This window comes from Cucumis melo, chromosome 4 (assembly GCF_025177605.1).
Source record: "Cucumis melo cultivar AY chromosome 4, USDA_Cmelo_AY_1.0, whole genome shotgun sequence".
Classification (NCBI taxonomy): Eukaryota; Viridiplantae; Streptophyta; class Magnoliopsida; order Cucurbitales; family Cucurbitaceae; genus Cucumis; species Cucumis melo.
Window position 1 is genome coordinate 31,119,042 of NC_066860.1, and position 18,010 is coordinate 31,137,051.

Genomic DNA, 18,010 nt, shown 5'->3' on the forward strand with positions numbered 1-18,010 from the left:
GATTTAATTTAATTTAATTTATTTGATTACAAGTAAGTAATTTAATATATAGTGATGGTTGGATTTGTCCATGAATCAATGATATCGAACACATAAAATAAATTTAGTGGCTAAATTTGTAAATTTCGAACCCTTAGAGACCAAATACACGAAATGTTGTATAAATACTTTTTGAAATGGAATAATAGCATTTAATATATAGTTTTTTCCTTTTTTAAAAAAACTAACAATATTGTGTTTTTATATGAAAAAAAAACTTATCTAATACTAATTTTCTTTATATATAATGATGTACATCTTATAACAAATTCAAAGTCTTGGTAAAAACTTTCAACTATAGGTAATATTATATATATATATATATATATATATATATATATATATATATATTAATTTAAAAAGTCTTAACTAAACCATAATTTTAAAAATAAAAAAATTAAAAGAATAAATAAAGAAATGAAATCACGAACTTAATTAAAAACACAATTCCCGTTGCATAAGTTAATAAAAAGTAAACATTGACAATTATATTCATTCCAACGGTGTTTGAGAGAACTTCGTAATTAAAAATATTATTTTATGTCAACATGAGCGTAACTCAATCAGTTAAATACATATATACCTTTTAACTATAAAATGGGATAGATTCAAATCCTCCCCTAGGTATGCTAGATGAATTCAAAAAGAAAAACAAAACTAATTTTCTTGTGTCTATCTATTTATCTTATACTTCTATGGTCTTTTTTTCGTTCACTGCAACCTGTGGAGAAGTATTAGAATTTGAATCTTGACGTCAAGAAAATAGGTATATGCTAAAGAGAGAGAACGCTTCATGAAAAAGACAATAATTCTAGATGAAGAGGGTTGTTGATGAAGACGAAGTCGAAGAGAAGAAATATTTAATCTGTTCTATATATATATATATATATATATATATTGTTGTTGTTTGTATATATATATATATATATATATATATTATATAGTTATATTTTTTAGAGAAAGGAGAAGAGAAGTTAAAAGAGATTATATTTTGGGGAGTTAATTATAATGAGTAAATTTTGTAAGATATATATAGATTTATATAATATGGTTTTAGAGAAGAGAGTTGGGATTATTAATCTTGCCTTGGACGAGCCAACCATAAGGAACTCAAAGCTCGAAGCCTATGGAAATACTCAGCAATGGCTAACAAACATCTTGCTGCTTGTCGAGTTGTCAACATTTGTTGCAATCGGTGAACCGTTTGGTGTCTCAAGTTGTCTGCCTATTCCATCCACAAAAATAAACTACTTTAATCAACATCTAAAATTTATATGGTTCATTATATATAATCAAACTTGAATACTTTTAGACTCTAATACATTCATTATTAGATAATTTGATAGGTTAGTTATTTTATTACATTCACACAAACACAATATATTTCTAATCAAAATACCTAATATATATTAGGTACTTTAAGCAACTTCTCTTATTTTGATTTTTTTTTTTTTTAAAAAATACAATCATACTCTTTCAAAATTCTAAACCCAAATGTAAAAGCTAAAAAAGAATTTAACTCAAAACTAGAAAAATGTCAATACATTATTGAAATATATGCACCAAATAGATTAATAGGTACACAAACTTTTTTTTTTTAATAAAAAAATGACAAATGTTTCTTAATTTACTTGTTAATATTATTTTAAAATAGTAATTATGTTCATGTTTAGAAAAAAAAAAAAAAAAAACCCCGATGAATTGTAAGACAAATAAAATTCTTAAAAGCTCATAGACAAACAAAACTAACTCAAATAGCAATAAAATGACAGAAACTATACATAATTTAATCCACCAAATTCTATTATTAAGATTAAATTATACAAAATTTTGCCAAAAACTTTGGGATAAATTTTAAGTAGTGTCAAGATATTGTAATTTTTTATTGTATTCTTAAAGTTTATAATCGATAAGTTTTCTATAATGTAGAAATTCTGAGCTAATTTAGATATATATATTATAGTGACTAAAATCTGTATCCAAAAGCACAGAAATTCTAAGTTATAATTGTTCGTTGGTCAAGCGGTTACAATCTTAGGAACTTGTCTCGTGGGAAAATGGACCAAAAAACAACAATCTCTTGAGTGACCAAAAACTCATCCTTGGTTTAGTTAAGTTTTTGTTTTAATTTTTTTATTATAATTCAACACTAAAAAAAGAATACATGTGTTTGATCAAATTATTCAACATCATTTCATTCATGTATTTATATTTTGTTTTAAAATTTTTTTTGACTTAGTTGTAAAATATTTTTACTTGGGATGTTTTTGTACATTTTATTTTATTTTTTAGAGTTTAAATATTTCCATTCGTGTAGGTTCGAGGGTTGGTGTATAGGTGTTCGATTTTGTCAATTTAGTTGAAATGATCGGGTGTACATCTCTAGATCCCAATTCCCACTTATGACTTGTTAAAAAAGACAAGAGTTAAATCATTTCTATGGTTTTTGATTGTCTAGTATGTTCATTGGTTGGCTTAATATCTTAATTTTTGAGTTTCATTTAAATCCAAAAGTTATGCGTTCATCATTTTTTCAGTGAAATTCAAGTTACAACAATATATCCTTGGATTTTTTAGGTCCGGTGGGGTTGGATTTTAAAAGAGATAAGAAAGAACAAAATGAACATAGTGAATATAAAGATAAAAAGGAAGAGTAGCTTTCATATAAATTGTTGAAACAAAGAGGTAGGAAGACATATTCACAGATTCCTTGTAACCAACCAACCACATGGGACATATACATAATGAGACAATGAGAGATTGCTTTTAGGTTAAAGAAGGAGTAGGTTTCTCTAACTCAAAATGTCCGATCTTTCATTTCGAATGATTCGTAAAAGTTCATGTCACCACACACAATAATTTAAATTTATGAGTTAAAAAACCTCACACATAACTTTCAACAAATATATTATTTTTAAAATATAGTCACAAGGCAAGAGGGATCATGCATGGGTAAACCAAAACATTTCAATTAGGTTAATTAACGCCTATTTAGTACTTCCATCATACCCCAAAACCAAAAACAATGCTATTAATCGATGAAAAAGTTACCAAACGAGTTAAAGATCAGAAATTTCGAAAACTTCGCATTATTATTTTTCTTAAAAAAATTGATAAAGTCGTATGAGAGAGAGAGAGAGAGAGAGAGAGAGAGAAGGGGTACCTGTCTTACAAAGCCTTCAAGAGTAGAGAGCTTATTGATGGCTAATGTCATTTGGCCCATATAGTTAGCCATATTTGGAGGGCTACTCAATGAATCAGAGGTGATGGTGTCTGATAATGATTGATTTAGGGCTTCAAGTCCTTGAGACAATGCTTCTTCACTTTCTTGTGTTGATTGTTGCAATGCACAAATGTTTAATATTTGATGTTCTGTTAATGGCTCTATTTGACCCATTATTATCTGTGTCCAACATAAAGTATATAACAATTATTTTGTGTTAGATTAGGGGTAGATAATTTTGAATATAGACAATTTAGATTAATATATATATATATATATATATATATATATATATATATATATATATATTAAAACTATTGACAAAAAAAAAATCAATTTCTTTTAATGCAATTTTCAAAGACTAACTTGACTATAATAAAACAAAATAAGTTCATGATTGTTATTCAAAAATATATTCTTTCTTCTTTCAAGATAATAAAATGAGGTAGGGATGCGAAAAAAATATATAAGGTTGCCATCGTTTATTTTTTTCGATCAACCAAAAATATCGATCGATTCAGTCGATTTCAGTTGGCTTGACTTTTTAGTTTATCATGCTCGTTCCTAAATTTTAGATGACCTAAAAACCATAGTGAGTTTGGTCCATAAAATTTATTCTTTTCTTAAAATTAAATTTTAGAGAAAAAAAATATACCTAAACAAGAGGCCATAATATTATTATATGCAACTACTATTTCTATATCCATCATTATACACATTAAAAAGAAAGGAGGGGAATATAATATTCCTCCTATATTTGTTTTTATTGTTTTAGGAAAGCTATATTTTATAAGACAATGTTTGAAATGATATTTTTTTTCTCAAAATATATGACACCCAAATAATAAGAAAATTAGGTTTAGAGAGAGAGAGAGAAATATATTTTCATTTATTTTTTTCTTTCACAAGAAAAGAAAAGAAAAGAAAAGAAAAGAAAAGAAAAGAAAAGAAATAAAAATTAAATTGTAGTAAAGAGGTATTACCTTTCTAGAATGTTATACCTAATCGTTACATATTGTGGAAAATTTCAATACACTTTCGTCATTTAATATTACTTCACACTTTGGATATTTTCTCAGCAACCAAACACCTTAGGTTGTTGCATCCCATCCCATGATTTTACCTTTTTCTTATAACAACATTAAATCAAATTTATGTCTTCATGATGTGTCTTCTTCCAACTTTATCCATATAAATCTCTACTATTTTACTCATGGAAAATTATTATTCCATTTGCATGGTTTAATTTGAACATTATTGTGACCGACAAGACTTTTATATATATATATATATATATATTGGGTTATGAAAGCCATTAGTTTATGATATCTATATAAATTAGAAACTATAAGGTATAATAATACACACATTTTGTTTGGCCATTTCTAAATCTGTTTATTAGCTCATAGGTTTTTACTATTTTTTGATTAATTAGGTGGGTGTACTTTTGAATGATTATATTCTTCATGTTAAAATAAGTTATATATCTTGATGAGTTATTATATATATACTCAATTGTCAATGCGTTGAATTATAATATTAATAATGATAATCTTAAAACACAACAATTACAATTTTTCAAATTCAAAATAGTGATGATATTTGACTTTGCCTACATAATCACAAAAAAGAAAAAAAAAAAAAAAACTTTGAAGAATTCTGAAAACATGTTAAAGTATAATTTTATTCATAGTATTTACTTAAGGACCATGCTTAACCTTCGTTATATTCAAAATTACTCTAAATTTGGGTTTTTTTTTAATGATTCAAAAGTAATTTTTTTAGTGATTCTAAGGATTACAAAAATGATTTTAGAAATTTCAAAAACAACTCTTAATCTTCTAAAAACGCTTACTTAAAAAAAATATTTGGACCTTAAAACTAAACCTCAAAATAATCCTCCTAAAATTCTTATTGATCTTCTTCCAAAATATAAAATTTAACCTCGAAGACATATTTATTTAACTGATTTGTACTATCAACTTTCATTTCAAGATCAAAGGAAAAGAAATTCAAATTCAAGTAAAGGTCGGTTTGTCGACATCTTAGTATTTATTTATTTATTTATTTATTTGTCTATTGAGTGTATGAAAATGTAGGTTATATATATTTTATATTTCCTTCTTTGTTTTTGGGTTTATATGAAAAGGTTGAAGAAAGAGAAAAAAAAAAATTAATAGATAATGATATTGGAAGGGTTACCTTAATGAGCTCAGAGGGTCTAAAATCGCCCATCCACATGAAGCATCTCTCCGCCGGAGTCTTCCACATGCCGGACACAAGGTGAAATATGTCCGATTTAGCCACCATCATCTTCAAGTTCAAAACCTCATCGTAATGGGCTAGGCAGCTGTCAACGTACAACCGCAGCTCGTTCTCCGGTAGGTGCTCTTGCACCGCTGCTCGTAGCTCGCACATCAACCGGTGGTGTTCCTCTTGCCACCTCCCGTACTCAATGTCAAACACCGCAGCATCTACAATGTTAACAAATATATAATTCATAAATTCAAAAGTTTAAACTAATAGGTTAATATATGGTAAACATTTCATTGTTTGTCGTAATACTAATAAATTAGCGTAAATAATTCTTTTATCCGTATGGTCAAAATATTGCAACTTATTTGATGACTTGTAAATTAATACAAATAATGATAAGTGTGATTACTAATGTAAGCTTGTTTAATACTTACCATTACAAACAAAAATTAAGTTGATAAATTACGATAAATTGAATCGTTCACGGTAAGATAGGTGAGAACAATATTATTACCGGAGCTGAGGTTATGGAAGCCGGAGGGAAGTCCTTGGTCAGGTCCTCCTAAAATGGCGGCTCCTCCACCCAAAAACATGCCCTAATTAACGAGTAAACAAAAAAAAAAAAAAAAAAAAAAAACAACATCAAATTAAAAATTAAACAGACACCAATTAGAGAAGAAATAATTAAGCTTAATTAGTTTGTTAATTAATTTTAAATAATTAACCTGATTTCTTGCTCTTTGTAGCTCTTGTTCCAGCTGCGTCAGCTTAATCCTACTCATCTCTAATTGCTGAACATATGCCTGTTAATTCATTTTTAAATTAATTAATCACCTATAATTATAAAAGAACAATCATATATGAAAAATTAAATTTAAAAAAGAAGAAGAAGAAGAAGAAGAAGAAGAAGAAGAAGAAGAAGAAAAACCTTTTTTCTCAGCCTGCTTTTTCTAGCAGCTTCTCGATTTTGAGCTAATCTTCTTAAGGTCTAAAAAAACAATCAAAATGGTTAGAGTGTTAATATAATACTAAATCTATTATGAAGGAGTGTAAAGGTACTATGAGACCTTAGGGTCCGGAGTTTTGGGTCCTTCTTGCTCGGAACTTGAGGTGAGCCCTTTTTTGCTTGACTCACGCTGCAACAAAAATGAAATAAACTAAAATAAATGATTGAAAAAAACAAAAGGGTTTAATTTAGATTTAAAAAAGAGAAAGAATTAATTACTTTAGGAGGTTTGGGATGAGGTTCGGTTGTAGTTGTAGTTTGGGTTGGAGCTGGAGCAGATGCAATGGCTCCTCCATTGCTGCGTTGGTTGGCCAACTCTTTGGACGGCTCAGATGCTTTGATCTTTGAATCACCACCATGGTTTATCAATGTTGTATTTCCCTACATACACCAAATCCAAAATTATTTTTTTAAAAAATAGTCTTCTTCTTCTTCTTCTCCTTCTTCTTCTTTTATTATTATTCCATTTTGATAATATAATTAACTAATCATCAACTTGGAGAGGATAGAGTCTTCTTTTTTTTATATATAAAAAATTACTTTTATTGGTAATGAGTCGACATGCATCGGCTGCGACGGGAAGATATTCAACGTCGGAGGTCTCATACCCGAACTCTCTACAAAAGAAAAACACCATTATAATTAACTATAATGAACTCAAAAGTTTAAGCGGAAGAGTTATGGTAAAGATTGAAGTTTGAATGCACGTAAAAGTCTTTTGGTTCCATACCCCAAGAGAAGGGGGAAAAGGGAATATAATATATTCTCCATACCTTGAGTATATGATGAATTTTTATGAATAATGATGTTAAAGATATATGCATGAAAAGAAATTTAAAACAAAAGGAAAAGAAAAGAAAAAAAGAGTGTTGTGTATTGTGTGTGGTCAAAGAAGTACAATTGATCAAATAAAAGAACACAGAGAAAATCAAATCAAAAGAATCAGTAAAATCCCATATTGTTAGTGTGAAAGAATCTTCACAGACAAACCCCAAAAATGGAATTATCTTAGAGTAAAAATTCAAAAAAAAAAAAAAATCAACAAAAGAAAAAAAAGGAATACGTCTTTGGTCTTGAGTAGTGGTTGAAGAGGGTTCTTGTCCATCAAGATAGAGAAAAAGAGCTTGATCCAATTCTCCCAAATCATCTCCTCCTCCATCTTTGCTTCTACAAAAAAATTAAACCCAAAAAGAAAAAAAAAATCAAAACCCAGCAAAAATAAATAATTCAATAAACTTTTTTAAGGGGAGAAATCAATTAATTAATGAATGAATTACAAGAAGTTTGAAGAGATGGAAGGGAGATTCATGGAGAAAGGCAATTGATGATGATGATGGTGGTGTTGATGATGATCAGAGAAGTTGGGGTTTTGGAAATTGAATAATGAGGAATTTTTTGAGTTTGATGGTATGACAAAGCTTGGATTTTGAAGAAATTGAGGTTGTTGTTGTTGTTGTTGATGATGATGATGAAGTTGTTGTTTTTCTTCTTCTTCTTCTTGTTGGATGATGATGGAGCTGTTTTTAATATTGGAAGAAGCCATTAAAAAAGTTGAACTCTTTTTTCTCTTTTTGGCTTTGTATCTTCTTCTTCTTCTTCTTCCTTGTTGATGATGATGGTGATGATGATGATGATGATGAATCCTTTTGAAGATTTCTTGAGTAATTACCCCATTAATGGCTACACCAAGCTTAAGCTCTCTCTCTCAACCACCTTTTTTGTTTTTGATTTTTTTTTTATTTCTCACATATTTGGATGATTCATATGAGAAAAAAAAAGAATAAAGAGAGGAAATGAAGTAATTAGGAGAGAGAGAGATGATCAGTCGGTTATGGAGAGAGAGAGAGAGAATGGTTTGAATTGAATGAAAAGAATACAAGAGGGGTAGAAGGTAGAAGAAAATAAAAGTCTTGTTTATTTATTTATTTATTTATTTATTATACATTACTATTAATTTTTGAGTTGAACAAATATAAATCTTTGGAGTATTATTATCAAACTATTCATCTTTAAAATGGTATTTGATGCCTAATTCATTGAGCTAAATTCGAATTGACGAAAAAATTTATTTTTTAATTTTATTTATTTTGAAATACCCCTCTCTACTAAGAGGAAGAAAATGTCTTAGCTTCCTTTATTATTATTATTTTTAATTTCCTGAATTTTTACGATTTTTTTCCAAGTCAAAGGGTGGAAATAATCTTGACTAATTTCGAAAATTTACCATTTTTCTTCGTTATGAATTTGGGTTAAGTTGATCGTGCGTTTGATTCCACAAATTAGTGATGATCACATGTGTTAAGAGTGGTTCTGAAAGAGCGAAAGTAACTAATGCTTGACATTTTTCAAAATTATTTCAAAAAAACTTTCGTTTTATTCAAAACTAAATTTGACAATATAAAAAGTACATTTAGAAATATAAAATTGTTTTTGGTGATTAAAATACGTTTTACAATGATTTTTTAATATGAAATAAATGATGAACTTTAACTAATTTTAGAACCACCCTAAAACATACACTAACTACGTATATTAATAAATAGTTTGAAATACATTTTCAAGTGTTCAATCTAAAAAATAAGTTACTTTGAACTAAGTTTGACTATTTGACAACATAGTTTTTGAAATGTATTTTAAACAAATTTTCTTTTATCAAAAGCGTTTAAATAAAAAACGAGTTTTTTAAAAAACATTTTTCTTAAACAATCCAAACAAGTTATGATACTTTGTGTTAATATAAAGTCGAAGAAATAAATAAATGTAGGAATTAAAATTATAAAAAATAAGTAAATTAAGTACTAAAATATATATATATATATATATATATATAACAAATAAAAATATTAGAGACTAAATTTACGACTAAAATAGATTTTAAACAAGTTATGGTAATATATATAATACAACGGGGTAATATTTTAGTTTATATTTTTGAAAAACGTTGAATATTCTACCCTCATTGCATGAACCACAAAAGTTATAGACTTTTTGTATTTTGAGGAGAGAAAAAGGAAATATTCGCTATCGGTTAATAATCATTAAATGTTTACATGTTCCTTTTTTAAACGCGTCAACTAAACATAAAATATCGTGCTATGTTACCATTTATGGTTATGAAACGATTCAAAGGCTTTGAGGATGTTACCAAAATTTTTCAAAACTCGAGTTAAAAATAAATAAAATTTCAAATAAAAATTAAATATATTACAAAAAAAAGAAAAAGAAAAAAGAAGTTATTATTTGTAAATTTCTAGTATATAGTCTGAGAATAGGAAATAAATTTTATTAATGAATTAAGGTTTGAATTTGAAAAATTAATAACAATAATTAATCATAATTAAAATAGGCGGCTTCAATATTTATTCATTTTCATCTCTAATTAAGTTTAGGGTTGTTGTCCAATAGAAAATTCAAAATAAAAAAAGGGTTTATTCTTTGACATTTTCTTACTCAATTATTGAGGAAATTTCAAAATATAATATATATGTTTTTCAGGTGCCTTTCAACCAAGAAGAAAATGGAAGGCCACCAATTTTCAATTTCAAGTGTGTGTTCTAAATATATAATCAATTGTTTGGCTAAATTTCAATTTTAAGTGGATGGATTGATTTTTAAAAAAAAAAATATTTAAAAGGTATTTTTAAGCTTATTAAAAATAAGTAACGATTAAAATGTCAATCTATATAAGTTTTAAGACTCGTTTAATAGTTAGATGGTTTTTTCTTTTTGTTTTTAAAAAGATTAATTCAACTGCCTTCCTTATGTGGATTGTTTTGTTTTGTACTTATTTGCTTTTTAGAAATATTTTTAAAATTTAAATCAAATTTTGAAAATTAAACTATTTGTTCTAAAAAACTATATCCTTTTAGCTTTTGTACATTTTTTTACGTATGTCGAAATGGTAGTGATCGGTAAAAAATTGTGATAAAAACAATAATTTCTTAAAAAAAAAAGTCCTTATATTTTGAAAATTATATTTTTTCAGTCTTCAATCTTTTTTTTTTTTATATATATATAAAAAATGGAAATTACTGCAAAAGAAAATTTGGAAGCCTTTTTATGTATAAAAACAAAAGTGAAAAAATACTTGTCATTCTTATATTCTAGATTATAGTTTTTACTATATTTTAGTTAGGTTTTTTAAAAAATATAAAAAAACGACAAAATATTTACGCCCTATAGAATAATTCTAAAAACAGAAGAAATTCAGAGGCGCACCGTGTAAAATACTAAAAATACTCCGTCAACCACCCCGTTAACAATGAGTGTGTAATCTATTTGCGATCGTTTAGATTTGGTTATTGTTTGATACGCGATCGTTTAGATAGGATTACAATTTATCTTTTAAATTCATAGTTTAATTTTGTTACACAATCGTTTAATTTGGTTATTTTTAAATTTGGTTACATGATCATTTAGATTTGATAATTTAAATTTGGGTGTTTTGTTTTTCAAAATTTGGTACACGATTTTTTTAAGATTCTTTATACACGATCTTCTAATTTTTTTACACGATCGTATACTTTCTTTAAACAATCGTTTACCTTTTGCTACTCCAATCTAAATGATTTTTTTTCAAAATTCTTTATACACAATCATTTTTACTTTTTTACACGATCGTTTACATTTTGCTACTCTAATCTAAATGATTTTTTTTTCAATATTCTTTATATAAGATCTTTTATTTTTTTTATTTTTTCTTACACGTTTACCTTTTTACACGATAATTTACATTTGGTTACTCCAATTTAAATGGGTTTTTTCAAGATTCTTTGTACACAATCTTTTAGACTGCTATTTTTTGTATATGACGTTAGAAAAAAAAAAGAAAAGAAGAAAGACGATGGAAAGAAATCGCAACAAAAGAAAGAAGAGAAAAAGTAGAAAGATGATGGAAAAACGAAAAAAAAAAGAGGAAAAGAAGAAAAACGATGGAAATATTAAATGAAATAAAGAATTAAAAAATAAGAAAGATGGAAAGAAATTGCAAAAAAAAAAAAAAAAAGACGAAAGACGAAATCGTAGGAGGAAGACGATGAAAGAAATAACATAAATGAATCGCGAGGAAGAAAAGAAAGATGGAAGAACAAACCTGAAATATTTAAAAATGACTAACTTTATTAGCTTTGTTATATGACTAACTTTATTAGCTTTGTTATACGGACTGTGAATAGTTTGATGTTTTATTACATTTACATAAGTTTTCCATTTTAATTTCTTAAATTTTGAGTTTGGTATTTATTTAGTCCATGGGTTTCAAATTTTCTTACCAATTTACCTTTGAAATTTAAGGTTTGTTACACTTTGAAGTTTCGAAATGTTACACTTTTAACCTAGATTTTATTTTTTTATGTGTTACGTCCATAAACTAATTTGAAAAAAGAAAATTAAAAACTAAAATTGCTTAGATTGTACTATTAGATCGTTATCACTATTAAAACCATTTCTAAAATTTCACTTTATTGTTATTTTAGATTAATTAATAAACATCTATCACATATCGCAAAACTAAAGTATTTAGTGAAAATTTGAAGATGAAAGTGTAAATTTTGAAAGTTAAAAATAGATAAAATTGAAACAAAACTCATATTTCATAGTAAATTTAGAAGGTTTTGAAACCAAGAAACTAAATTGAAATAATTAAACAAAAAAGAAATTAAGGGCTAAAAATGTAACCTCAATTTGAAACTTGAAAACCAAGTAAAAATTAGATCCAAAAGCGCATATATATATATATATATATATATATATATATATATATATATATATATATATATATATATATATATATATAATAATTGAGTTTTGTTGCAATTACATTTTACATAGATCAGTTTATACTAATTTGACTTTAATTTGAACTACATTCTATGGCTTTAAAAGTTGCATTTATAAATATTATCCTATTGCTTGTTAAAGCTTACTGAATTTCTATGATTAATTAAATGTGACAAAGCTAAGCTTATTATTAACTCATATCTAAAATCAGTTCTCATAACATATACTTTGTTGTAACTATATCTAAACGCCTGTTATTGTTTAACATAGTAGTTTTTGAAATGTATCTAATTTTATTAATGTCTTAATGAAAAATATAAAAATATAATAATAATTAATATAAACTTAGAAAGAAAAAAAAGTTTGGTAAAGTAAAGGAACTAAAAAATGTAACTCACACCATAGAGAAGAAAAAAATAAAGAGAAAGACACCATATATATATATATATATATATATATATATATATATATATATATATATATATATATATATATTATTCTTTGTAGTTTCAGTTGACTTGATTGCTTCACATTTTTCATTGAATTAGAATATTAGTTATGTTATAATATTACATAATTTTGATTAAGTTTTGTAAGCTTCTTCATAATTAACTATTTCTTTTAGATTCTAGTCATAAAAATAATTAAACACTAAAATTAGTAAGAAGTTAGTATTGAAAAATATAACTCTCGCATCGTTATAAATGATACAATACGATCTCTATATAGTTTTGTTTTTTTTAAGTAGACCTTTCGTCACACACATAATTGTAAACTAATTTGAATATGTTCAATAATAATTAATATTATGACATAACCCCTACTACTATTTGGTCCAATATTACGATGGTGTGGAGGATGAACAGGAGGGATAGGGAGAGAAAATTAAGAACAAAAATAGGCAATAAAGAAAGAAAGAAAAAATGGATAATTGTAAGAGTAGGTTAAAGTAATTATTTTTATTTATTAATTACTACTAAATAATGACGATCTAGAATGTTATTTAATCAAAGTTCATTTCATTATGAACATATGTTTTTTCCTTACCACATCTCTATAATTATTATTTCAAGATTGTTCATTTTATCTTTAAAATATTGATACAATAAATAGTAGTATTTCTATTTATGATAATATTGATTTTGATAAGATGACACTAATAGAAAAGCTGGTAATAATATTTGGAAATAATAATTCAATATAACCTAATTAAACACATTAGCATAGATATAAGTCAAACTTTTGATAGCTTAATTACTATTAACCATCCATTGTTGAAAAACACATATTCTTTATTTAATTTTAGTGAAAAATATAATGTTTAGAAATTGATGTTGATTTTGAAATGTAATATTTCACTTAAGTTTTTGTACAATCAAAATAAGAAAAATTGGACCATATCACTGATCTTTCAATCCCTAACGCATTCGTATGTTGACTAAATTATACTAATTTTCTATCGTTGATATACGCAATTGAATTATATGGAATAAATTTTTAGGATGGGGATGGTGTAGGATAATTATTTAAGAAGAAGAATGCTAATTTTTTTTTTCTAGGATTTTCCATGTCTCTTTTCAATGTGACGAATTATTTTTTGGTGTATTAAGTCATAATAGGTGGAATCATACAAAGAGAATGTCCAAGTCATTATGTTAAAACATGAAGTAGTAATTTGGACTAAAGAATAAAATTAATTTTAAGGTTCAAAACAATAAAATAGATTTTAATATATATGTGACATCCTCGCAATTTGTTAAATGAATTTATATTTGACAATAATTTGATTGAAAAAACTTAATACTTAAAAGGATAAGAATGGAACTATATTAATTAAATAATAGATTGTATTGAAATATTTAGCATAACATAATTAAAGAGAAACATTTATTATTTTTAATTTTTTTACTACAACAATTATGAATATGGAGATCGAACATTCAACCTCCAAGGGAAGAAGCTCGTGTCAGTTAACTTTGAGTTAAGCTCACTTTGACACAAGGTAAGAATTAAGTTTTCTGATTTTGTGTCCTGATTGAAGGTAGGAAATTATTAGTAAAGTAAGGAAAATTGCTTTCAATCAGTTGAGTTACTAATAAACTCACAAGGTTGGAACAAAAGAGTCATTATATAATTAATTATGTCATTTCTTCAATATTATTACAAGGTTGGAACAAAAAACCTCCTAAAACATAAGATGATCATTGAAGTTGGCAGATGGAATTTGTGATCAATGGTGGTCGCTAGAGTTAGTTGTCGAAAAAGATTGAAAAAGTTGTACTTTTGTCACTGAAGTAGATTGCCGGTAGTGGTTGTGGAAGGTGGTCGAGAGGAAGGGTTATGGTAGCTTGTGATAATCATAATAAAAAAGAGAATACTTTGATAAGTTTATATACTACATACAAAACATAGTAAAATTAACCATTGAACACTCGAAGTTCATTTTTCTAAAAAAGAAGTTATTGAAAATGACAAAACTACTAAAAGAAATGTATACAAAATAGAGTACAATTCTTTGAATACAATCCTTCTAACAACAAATATGAATTTGAAAGGAAAAGTAACGTTCGAGTGTTGAAAAGAGTCGGGGATTTATCATTTCCAACACACAAAATTGTGAAAGTATTTAATATTCAGTTTAGATATGAAGAAAGGAAAATGAATATATGCATCTACGTTTAGACGTTAAGCCTCTCGTGCGGTATTTAATACTCATATATATCCGTTAAATGAAATTTGTAATGCAAATAGAGGAGAGAAAGAAAGAGACATAAAACGTATCTACAAAGGACGTTAGAGGGTTAATATAGGAATTTCAAAATTTTCACTCTTTTATCTTTTGGTATTATTCTTTTTTTTTTTCTTTTTCTAATTTAATTAATTAAATATCATAGAAGCAGTTGACCTATTGACGTGGGCTGTGTTAGGACCGTTGATATTAGAAAATGAAGTATAGAGTGGGTCCGGGTGTTGTGATCGGAGGGCTGAGAGTTCCATAATACGAAAGTCATTTGGTAGGAGCCCACGTAGACGGCTTCCACTTTTTGCCGCTAATATTTCTAATTGTTGGTCCTCTAACTGCTCCGGAACACAAGGACCTTTCTAACTGCACTTTTATATATATATACACATGTGTGTGTGTTCAAATACTTTTTTTTAAAAAAATAAAAATAAATTGTTTTAAATTACTAAAGTCTATCCACATCTATCCGTGATAATAGAAAAGCGAGCTCCAAACAACAATTGGTTTACACTTCTTTATAGTTGAAGTTTATCTGAACATTTACTAAACTAATTATAGTTCGATGATTTAGTTAAAAAATTGACTTTGATCTACTAATGCTTATCCTAATTGATAAAGTAGTTTACTATTGTCTATCAAGTGATATTTTGGAAAATAGATTTTGACATACCAATGTTCATCCTAATATTGATTTATTATTTTACATTTTCTAATAGTTAGAAATCAATTTTCTTATAATTTATGGAAAGATAATCGAATTTCGTATTTTCTTCGATGAAAATTATTGTTTCTATTATTTAAGAAACTTAAATAAAGAAAAGAAAAATTAAGTTTAGTTTTAATAAAAGTACATCGAATGAAATTAGACATTTGAGTAAGAATATAAATTGAAAATTGATCCAAACTTTCAAAGTGTATCAATTCAAATGATATTTTAATGTTAAAAGTGAGGTTACTTTAGCCCATCAAATATTTGTTATACAGAAAAAAAAAATTATTTTAACTAAAGATATATACTTTAAAACAACCAATGATTTTATTTAGAAAAATACATAAAATTAAAAGTTTTTCCAAAATAGAAAAAATTGACAAACTATTTACACCCATAAAAGTTTATTATAATGATTTTGTAGAGATTTTTTCAAAAATATAAAAAAGCAGTAAAGTATTTACATTGTAAAATATCAAAAATGCCCCATCAACCATGCGCGAATTATATTTGGTAACACGATTTTGTATACTTAGATTTGGGATTTCAAATTTAAAAAAATTCTCAAAATTTTGGTATAGAATCATTTAAATTTGACTATAGGATCATTTAGATTTGGCTACATCATCGTTTAGATTTACCTATACAATCATTTAGATTTAGCGAATTTCTTTTTTTCAAAATTTGGTTTAAACTATCTTTAATCTAATTTGCTTAACCAATTTTTTTAAGATTCTTTCTAAAAAAGAAAAGGAGAAAGATGAGTTTTTTCAATATTCTTTATACACCATAAAGAAAAAAAAGAAAAAAACAGAGAACATACAATGGATGCAGTGAATAAAAAAAAAAAAGAAACATGAAGAAAGACATGCCTACAAAAAGAGAAAAACAAAGAATAACGATAAAAGGAGGAGAAAAGAATAAAAGGACAAATCTAGAATATTTAAAAATGACTAATTGCTAAATTGATGTGCTTTATGTGCAATAATTTGTTAAATTTAGGAAAGTTTCCCACTTTTTTTATAAAGGATAAATATTTTGTCAAATATTCTATTTTTGATAATTTTTCTTACAAAATTATATATCAATCTATTTTAATACGGTCTCCAAACAATCCTAAAATATATATTTTTTACTTTTAACTTTTAAACGTGTTTTATTTTATTCTCTCAACTCCTAAAATGTCAACCTTTGCCTCCATACTTTTTCAAAAACCATCCAAAAGGATATATATGAAACAAACTAATAATTTAAGAATAAACCATCAACATTATTTAAACCTAAATTTATTTAGTTTAAATAGTTAATATGACATTTTGACATGCCATGTAGTGTATATTTTGGTAGCTTATTATCATTATCATCATCATTATTATTATTATTATTATTATTATTAGTAGTAGTTGTTGTTGTTGTAGAAGACATTAAATATAGAATTAATATTTGTTTTGTATTTTCTTTGACAGAAACAACATAATTAATTTACAAGATTCCCACAATGTATATGAGACCAAAAAATGGCAACCATCTGAATTTGGGCTTCTAATAATGGAAGTTTGTCAACTATATTTATTTGACAAAATATAACATACATAATATAGTTTAATGCATATAAGATCTAAGAGAGTGAGTCAAATATGGATTTAGAGACCAAATTTGTTATTCTCTCTTACTTACTTAATTAAAAATATAATCAATAAAACAATATAAAAAATTATGCCTTTGTTATCTCATGGCCATGAAAGGTTGCTACACATTCATTCAATATTCTTTTATTCTTTTATTTTATTTCTTTTTATTATTCTTTTAATTTTCAATGTCCTACATTATTAAAACTTGAGAATCTATCGTGAGCTTATCTATTTATTTCTGTAAAAAACTTCTAATTTCTTTTAATGAATTAAGAAAAAAAAGAAATGAGTATTTGATTCATGAATTATAAATAGAAACAAAAATATTATCAAACAATATTTCGTTGTTATCTACTTGTTTAAAAGTTTATTTCATATTGCTCTTAACTTCGTACTAATTACAAATTATTATGAACTCAATGTAACAACAAAAGTATTAATAAGAATCCAAAATGAAATGAGACAAAGACTAGACTTTTGAGCTTTTAATTAATTACTATTGTTTTCTATTTAACAATTTTTCCCGAGAGTGATTCTCTTTATATATATAATAATTTTTTATTAGTATTTATTGTTAATAAAATCTAAATTTATTTTTATATTTTATAAATATTTTGAATAGATT

General features: G+C 25.8%; 1 protein-coding gene across 2 annotated transcripts; it reads right to left on the reverse strand.

Annotated features, from left to right (window-relative positions):
- Positions 1-505: 505 nt before the first annotated feature.
- Positions 506-8,397, reverse strand: LOC103486785 (bZIP transcription factor TGA10). Of its 2 annotated transcripts, XM_008444859.2 has the most exons (12): positions 7,802-8,366; positions 7,588-7,691; positions 7,065-7,141; positions 6,744-6,905; positions 6,586-6,654; positions 6,447-6,506; positions 6,244-6,321; positions 6,033-6,114; positions 5,465-5,736; positions 3,203-3,442; positions 1,125-1,264; positions 506-760 (listed from the first exon to the last, which is right to left on the reverse strand). In XM_008444859.2, exons 1-12 carry the CDS (start codon positions 8,065-8,067, stop codon positions 751-753), a joined length of 1,560 nt encoding a protein of 519 aa, XP_008443081.2. In that variant the 5' UTR covers positions 8,068-8,366; the 3' UTR covers positions 506-750. The 2 variants fall into 2 exon arrangements, with proteins under 2 accessions (XP_008443081.2, XP_008443080.2); XM_008444858.3 differs by lacking the exon at positions 506-760 and having other exon boundaries at positions 1,014-1,264; positions 7,802-8,397.
- Between the last annotated feature and the right edge of the window lie 9,613 nt (positions 8,398-18,010).